The 8,288-nt window shown below is 30.4% G+C and overlaps 1 protein-coding gene across 2 annotated transcripts; it reads left to right on the plus strand.

Annotated features, from left to right (window-relative positions):
- Positions 1-986: 986 nt before the first annotated feature.
- On the plus strand, positions 987-3,394 carry LOC107481599 (protein terminal ear1-like). Of its 2 annotated transcripts, none has more exons than XM_016101869.3 (5): positions 987-1,698; positions 1,973-2,414; positions 2,491-2,616; positions 2,698-2,842; positions 2,925-3,394. In XM_016101869.3, exons 1-5 carry the CDS (start codon positions 1,182-1,184, stop codon positions 3,126-3,128), a joined length of 1,434 nt encoding a protein of 477 aa, XP_015957355.1. In that variant the 5' UTR covers positions 987-1,181; the 3' UTR covers positions 3,129-3,394. The 2 variants fall into 2 exon arrangements, with proteins under 2 accessions (XP_015957355.1, XP_015957356.1); XM_016101870.3 differs by having other exon boundaries at positions 2,701-2,842.
- The last annotated feature ends 4,894 nt before the right edge of the window (positions 3,395-8,288 follow it).

Here is an 8,288-nt window from a genome sequence, read left to right on the forward strand (position 1 = left end):
AACAAAAATTAACACATTTCTAGGTCTATTATCAATATTTCATGAATTTTATTTTCATAAATCATACATAGTATAATAATATATACTTAGTAATATTATTACAAAAATCATATTTCTAATAACATTCGTAGACATAAAAATTAATCTTCTAATTACAGACACCTTCAATGATTTTATATCGTATATTCACTTTCCATTTCTTTAGCTAACTAGCTCTCAAATCCCACAAAATGTGCGAAAGTATTTAAATTTAAAGATATGTTTTTACAATTATTTAGTTGAATTCTACTAATTATTGATCGAGGATTGGTTATGTGTTAATTATATACAAGAAAAATAATAAAGATCAATATATTTTATCATTAAAAAGATAGACAAAATTAATTAGTATTTATTTAAGATAATATTTAATTTGATTTTAGCATTCAGATAGTTTAAAATAATGTCAGATTACTTATTTTAAAAGAAAAAATTCTAATAAATATTATTTTTATAAAATTGTTTTTAAATATTTGAATGTCAAAATAAAAATGAGATCATTTTACAGAATTTAAAATAATATTTAACTGTTTATGTTAATATTTTGTTAATATGTTAAAAATTATTTCAGAGACTAATGAATCATAATTATAAAATTTAGAGACTAAATAATAGAAATAATTAAAATTTTAAAGATTAAATTAAGATTTGCAAATAAATTTAAGATTCAAATTAAATATTATCTGACGTAATTTTTAGAAATTATTAAATTAATCTTTGAATTTACAAATTTCTTTTTATCTTTAATTTAGCTATGTTAATGCACCGCTAACATAAACTGTTGATGATGTCAATTTTAAGGAGTGTTAAAAATTTGAGAGACTAAATTAGACATTAATTATCTCTAATTTAAATGTAAATAAAAACAAAAAATATTAATTATGTAACCATTTTTTCTTGTATAAAACTCTAAAACGATGAAGTGGGTGCACACTGCACACAACACATATAGTGTATGTCTTCCACTTACACGTAGAAAGACAGAGAGAGACAAAGTGCATTTCTCTCGCAACTTTGGGTTCCGAAGGAAATAAAAGGCAATCACATCAAAGAAACAAGGAAGAACCACAAAACACACACAAACCCATTACCATTTCTTCTCTTCCTTCTTCTCCTTAATTGCTTTTAATTTACACTCTCTAATGGGAAACTTGGACCCCACGGCCCAGGAGTTCAGGCCCAGAAACTATACCCACGGAGCTCCACCTCCAACTCTTCTGAGGCCACCGGCACCACCTCATCCTCAGCCGTGGTACCCTTACTTAGGTCATCAAGTTGGGGTTCGGTGTCCCACGTCATCTCCTACGAGGTCGCTGATGCTAGGCTTGGTACCCTCCGCGACGGTGGTTTCAGAAGCATGGTTGATGAAGGAGCTTGGAGCGTTCGGGGACGTGAGAGGGGTTCGGATGGAAGGGGTTGGTGAGGGAATGGTGATTGCCATGGTTGACTTCTATGACCTCCGACACGCGGAGGCTGCGTTCACCGCCATTCTGGGCCACCACATGAACATGCATGACTACGCCATGGCGGGTGGTGTGTTGTGGGCACAGTACATGGTGCCCTCATGTGATGATGGGGATAATCAAGGGACGCTGCTGATTTTTAATTTGGATTTACATATGGACGCTATCGCTGTCACTAGTATCTTCCAGCCTTTTGGTATTTTCATTATTTTTCTTGTTTTTAGTTCTGATTTAGTTATCAATTTATGAAGCCAAAGGCCATGTTTGTGATGTCTTTTAAGTGGACCGGAGAGGTAGTGTACCATTAATTAGCACGCATATATGATATGATATGGTATGACATGTAACATGTTACATACATACATACATACATATGATAGTGACATGTCTCTATCCAAAATCTTTATGACTACACTTTTAACTTTTGGTGTGTTTGACTCTGATTTATGTTTGTTATTATTTTGAATAAGGTGCTGTAAAGGAGGTGAGGCATACCCCACTGAAAAAGAACCAAAGATTCGTAGAGTTCTTTGACATAAGAGACGCAGCAAGGGCTTTGAAGCACATGAATGGCAACCACATTCATGGGAAACCCCTCATTATTGAATTCGGACGGCCAGGAGGAGGACAGTACCGGAAATCAAGTGTTGTTACCAAGGAGGGTTGTTATGATGATAAAGATAATCCTAGTGAAGAATTAGTGGGGAATAGTGGGGGCGAAGAAGAGAGAAACAACCGGTGTAACGATGAGTCCATTGTCGGAGACACGAAGCAGCCAAGTAGGCGTCATAGGAAGGGAAAGCATGCAAAGAAGCAGCATCATCATGATGAAACTCGCCGCTTCTTAATCTCTGCACATGATGGAGACTCTAGAACAACCGTCATGATTAAGAACATACCTAATAAGTACAGGTAAATTTAATTTCTTTATTCAAATTGAGTGGAGGAGAGGAGGGTTGTTGAGATTGCTTGTTGGATTATTATGCAGCCAGAAGCTACTGTTGAGCATGTTGGATAACCACTGTAATCATTGCAACGAGAAGATTCGGGAAGGCGGCCGTGACCACCAGCCCTTCTCCTCCTATGACTTCCTCTACCTTCCAATTGATTTCAAGTATATATTTATTCATTCACTTAATTTTCAGTAGTCTTTAATTTGTTTGTGTGGAGAATTTGATGGTGAATTGGAATGAAGCAGGAACAAGTGCAATGTGGGATACGGGTTTGTAAACATGACGTCTCCAGAGGCAACAATGAGACTCTACAAGGCCTTCCATGGCCAACGTTGGCAAGTTTTCAATTCAAGAAAAATTTGCGAGGTTACCTACGCCAGGGTCCAGGTATTATTATTATTATGAGCTAGTTGTAGCAGTATAGTAGAATAGAATATGATTTATTTAATAGCTTAGCCTATGCATAAAGGGATTGGAAGCATTGAAGGAGCATTTCAAGAAGTCCAAGTTGGGATACGAGATGGAGAATTGCCTGCCAGTGATGTTTTCACCTCCTCGAGATGGGAGGCAGCTGACAGAGCCACTTGCAATAGTTGCTCATGCTCATCACCAATCACTCATTGTTAGTAGTAGTACCCAAAGTGACGGCGTTGAAGGTCAATCATCATCATAACGCTGACATATATACTCACTCAAACTACTACTGTATAATGGATTCCATTTTGTGTCAATATTTGTAACTTGCTGAATTTCTAGTTTTACTCCATGTCTACTTACTCTTATTAGGAGACCTAGATAATATTACAGTGATTATCTTTAACTTTTATGTAGGGTTTGGGATCAATGAATATAAGAAAAAGATTTGCTAATATTTAGGAGGTTCTATTTTGGTAACATACACTTATTATTATTAAAGAGGAAAGTAGTAGGAGTACCTTCCTAACTTATTGTTATTTATTACCATTGATAAATCTGANNNNGATAATAAATAAATGATGGGATTAATAGAGTGAATGATACCTAAAGCAGTGGCATTAGCATTAGCTCCAGGTGCAGGAATAAAATAGAAAAGAGAAGCAGTGAAAGACAAGACAAGATGGTTGATTGGGAGTGACATGATAATAGAGCATGGTGCACTTATGGTATGGACAAAGGATTTGATGGTCTCTCTCAAGCGTCAACCTGGTTGGACACTCACACCCCCATACCTTATTACTATCTCGCATTTAGAACAAGCAGTGGCTAAGCTAGTTTCCATTAGTACTACTACTAGCATTGCTTTGCATTGGAAACACAATTTTTGTACCCAAGTTTCTGTCTTTAGAATAACTACTGTGCGCACAACAATGAGCCATCTGAAAACTAAACACGCGCCCATAACTTACTGAATTATGTTGAAATGTTGTTTGATTTAATTGGGCTCTCTAACATGCTCCAAACTTCAGCCAACCAAGTGCATTGACTGCTACCCCTGAGCCATTTCTAAGGGAGTACAATACAAAATTGTTTATGGAATGTTAGCAAGTAGTAAGGGTAGGATTTTGGAAAGAGTCGGGCAGGGTGGAGTCTGAGCTTAACCAATAAGAAAAAGTCATTAATTAATGATTTAATATATTTTTTAATATAAAAATTAATTTTATTTTAAATTATTAAATTATATAATAATATTATATCATTTTAATAATTCATAAATAAAATCGAATAAATTAAAAATTAAAATTAAAATATTCTCAAATTATAAATAAAATAAAATTAAATTTATATAAAAATTTCAACTAATCCGTTAGAATTAACTACCCTATCCATTGAGAAACTATTTTTTTTTTCTGTGGCACAAGATAAACTTAACACATGTTGGGACAATTATTGCTACGTTCTCCCGCTCTTTCTAGTTTCTGTGCTTATGCCACGCGGTTTCTCTTCTTTTTAGATGGATAATTAATGATAATAATATGTTTTAGTTGAAATTTAATTATATTTTTCAAAAATGCCATTTATTGGATTCTTTTATTTATCTGAATTATTGGGCTACATTCTTGAAGGTTGTTGGGCTCTTTTGTGGGTGGAGCAAGGCAATACATTTGGACCTAATAATAATAATAATATCAAAAGTGTAGGTGATTTTTAGAAAAATAATAATGAGACATATTTTACGCATAAAAATGTATTGCGAGTTTTTGTTCAATTTCTTTGTCGACAATACTCCAATATGAATTTGAATAAGAAACCATTATAATATTCTAATATCTTTTAATTTTTAGAAAAATTTTTTTAAAAAAATTAGGTAAAATAATTATAATACTTTGTTTCACCAAAAAAATGTATAATAAAGTGATTCAGTTAAAAAACTTAAAAAGTTAATAATTGAAGATAAATTTACTAAAAATTATTTTATAGACTTAATATCATAACTTGTTTAAAAAAAAATCACTCAGCAATTTTGATATTGAGTAATATGAATGATAATATTAATGATAAGAAACAATAAAAAATAATTTATTTTTTTTACCGATTCTTATCGATTTTTATTTTTAAATAGTTATAGCATTAGATCGGACCGATTGAATTCTAGTTTACTAATTTTTTGATCAAATCGAACGATGCAGTTCTTACAATTTTGTTCTCAACAGTATCAAACTCAACTTGAGCCATGTATATTTCTCACCAGTACACTTATGAAGGTGCGAGCTTATATTTAGTTGAGTTGTCATCACTGTCATCCTCATCGTCATTGTAATTATTATTGTCAGTTATCTTTTTTTGTTATTGTTTATTTTTTTTTTGTTCTCTTTTATTATCATTATTATTGTTCTCTTTGTTTTCATCTTTTTCTTTTTCTATAAATATTAAGATAACTAGAATACAAAAATTTTGATATATAATACATAAATTTTGGTATACAGCATAAAAATTTTAATATACAATATAAAAATATTTGAAAGATCATATACTCAAAACATTGGCACCCAACTAATAAAATATGCACAACACATAAATTTTGGTATACAACATAAAATTTTGATACATAACACAAAAATTTTGATGTGCAACATAAGGGTGTTCAATACCTGACCTAGACCTGAGGCATATTTTGCCGGGTTTCAATTTGTCATTTCTATCTGGTGTTATTTTTCAGGTTAGTTTAGGTTATGTTTTGGGCTACTCGACCTAGCCCGAAGTTGCTTTTTAAAATAAAAATATATATTTTAGAGTGAAATTAATAATATCATATTATACTTTTATACTTTAATTTTTTTATATTATTCGGTATTGTTTTTGTTTTAAAAATAATTAATTTTAATATAAACATGATATAATATTTGTTAGATTTAATTTTTAAAAGTAAAATTTTATTACTTTAATATATAAAATTTACAAATTTGTATATTCTAATTTCATATCGGATTGATTTGATTTAACTCAATTTATTTTGGGTCATTTTCGGGTCATGTCAAAATAGATCTGGTGACCTTTTAGGGACATGTTCAGATCTACTTAAATCTAGCCCGGTCTATAAAAACCGCTAGTGCATCACACACATTTTTGGAGGGTTGTACTATATATAGTTAGAACATTGCCTCACCCAACAAACAAAATATATTCATAGTAAAACTTGTATGTTATGTGTAAAAAATTTGTCTGCTATACTATACCAATAAAATATGCATAATATATACATAAATTTTGTTGTGCACAGAAATTTTTAGAAGATTACATACCCAGAACATTGATTTCCTAACTAACAAAATACATTTGCAACAATAATTTGTGTTATGTGCAAAAATGTGTGTGTTATATGTAAAAAATTATATGTTATATCGATAAATTTGTATTATGTGCAAAATTTTATATATTATATTTAAAAATTTCTGTGCTATATCGATAAATTTTAATTTATGTTTTACAACAAAAATTTATATGCTGCATAAAACGCAAAAGAGATAAAATAGTATTTATATCTGTATTTTTTTTACTGAACTTATATCAACTTAATTAAATTTAATTAAAAAAATATTTATACATATAATATTATTTTAAATTTACCATCATACCGAAACAAACATCAACAAACTATCCCCCAATTGATGATGCCAACAATACTTGTAAAATTTATTTGAATAAAGAAACTAAAAGCTCAATCTTTCCAAATTACAACTATAATAAGTGATGAAAAGCAGACATGATAAATTGTATAGCTATCATGGGACGTAATAATTGGAATTTGGAGACAAATATAAATGGTTCCAATCCTGAAGGTATGATGTGTTAAAAAAGTAATAACACTTTATAGTTTATAGTGACTCAATAATGCAACATAGAGACAACGTAACTTGTCTTCAGAGTTGTCTTTAATTTGAACATTAAACTAAGAGAATTATTCAAATGAAGATATAAAAAATATTTTTTTATAAAGATATTTTATAATAAAATTTAATTTATATATTTTGTTGGTAAAAATTTAAGTGCAATTGATTTCACGTGAAGTTGATAATTGAGAGCCGTTAGATAATTTGAATGATTTGACTAAATTTTTATCTAATAACTCTTGACTATCAACTTCACATAAAATTAATTGCACCTGGATTTTTACATATTTTATTATATTTTAAATAAAAATAATATTTTTATAATATATTAAAATTTAATTTTATAATTCATCGTTTAAGAATTAAATTTTTTTCAATATAAAAATAATTATAAAATCTTCCTTAAAATATCCACCTTAAATTAAAAAAGCCTCCTTTTGGATTTAATATGCAATTATCGACGGAGAGGGGACCAAAAAAGTTCATTATTTTGAGTTTTTAACTTTTTATATCCTGCTAGTCAATTTATCCATGTCATGCATGATGCATCAAATTCGCACCATTATTTCTCAAAAGGCGATTTCCCATTGGTTGCTAGTATCACAAAAACTGGCAGAGACTAAAGAGCGAGCTTCAATTGATGGATAAAGCTAGCATCGCTGGAGAAACCAAGAACAATAATAAGACAACCACAAAATTCGCCTTTTTGGCCTACTATATATTTATTGTTAATTATTAAATAAATGGAATTGCGCTGTGCCCAGTCTCACTCCTCTTGTTTCTCAATTGTATCTGCATGACTGCATGTGTGAGAAGTGTTAAAATAATCTCAACTTGGACAATGGAGTTATGGATATTGGCAACGATGATTAAAGAATGCGTATTCTACACTCCAAAACTGTCTACCAAGTATATCTATACTGTACAGTACAAGAGAAATTCTTGGCCGGTGATACTCCATTATTAGTTGGATTTAATCATGCTTAATTAATTGTTAAATTAAATTATATTTTAAGATAAATTAAAATTTTTCAGCCATGACTAATTAAAATTAACTTCATTTATATAATCTTAAGGTTTAATTATTTATTCTACATATTTCTATAATTTTAATGAATTTTCAGTTAGGTTCTTATAATTTTTTTTCAACTGTGTGTTTGCTTATGTTTTCAATTGTTGAATCTATTGACCAAAAATGGCCCAAGCGATGTTACTTTGGTTACTAATCAGTGAAATGGTGAGAATTCTCTTGAATTGATTGACCTGTCTCATGTCCCAACAGTTTACTACATTTCTTTTTCAAATTAAAGTCCCAAGATTTATGATTATGATTTATGAGTCTTTTAAGTATTTGGAATGTTGGCTCTTATGTGGTGTTTTGTTGGTCAGCAATTCAGAATTACTGCACTCATTCTGGATCTCTCCCATCCCTCTTTTTTCTCTTTGATGATTGGGGTCATTTTATTTTCCGCAGTGGTATATATGGTCTATTATGAATGCAAGGGCAATCAAGCTTTTTCTAAAAA

Source organism: Arachis duranensis, chromosome 3 (genome assembly GCF_000817695.3).
Source record: "Arachis duranensis cultivar V14167 chromosome 3, aradu.V14167.gnm2.J7QH, whole genome shotgun sequence".
Lineage (NCBI taxonomy): Eukaryota > Viridiplantae > Streptophyta > Magnoliopsida > Fabales > Fabaceae > Arachis > Arachis duranensis.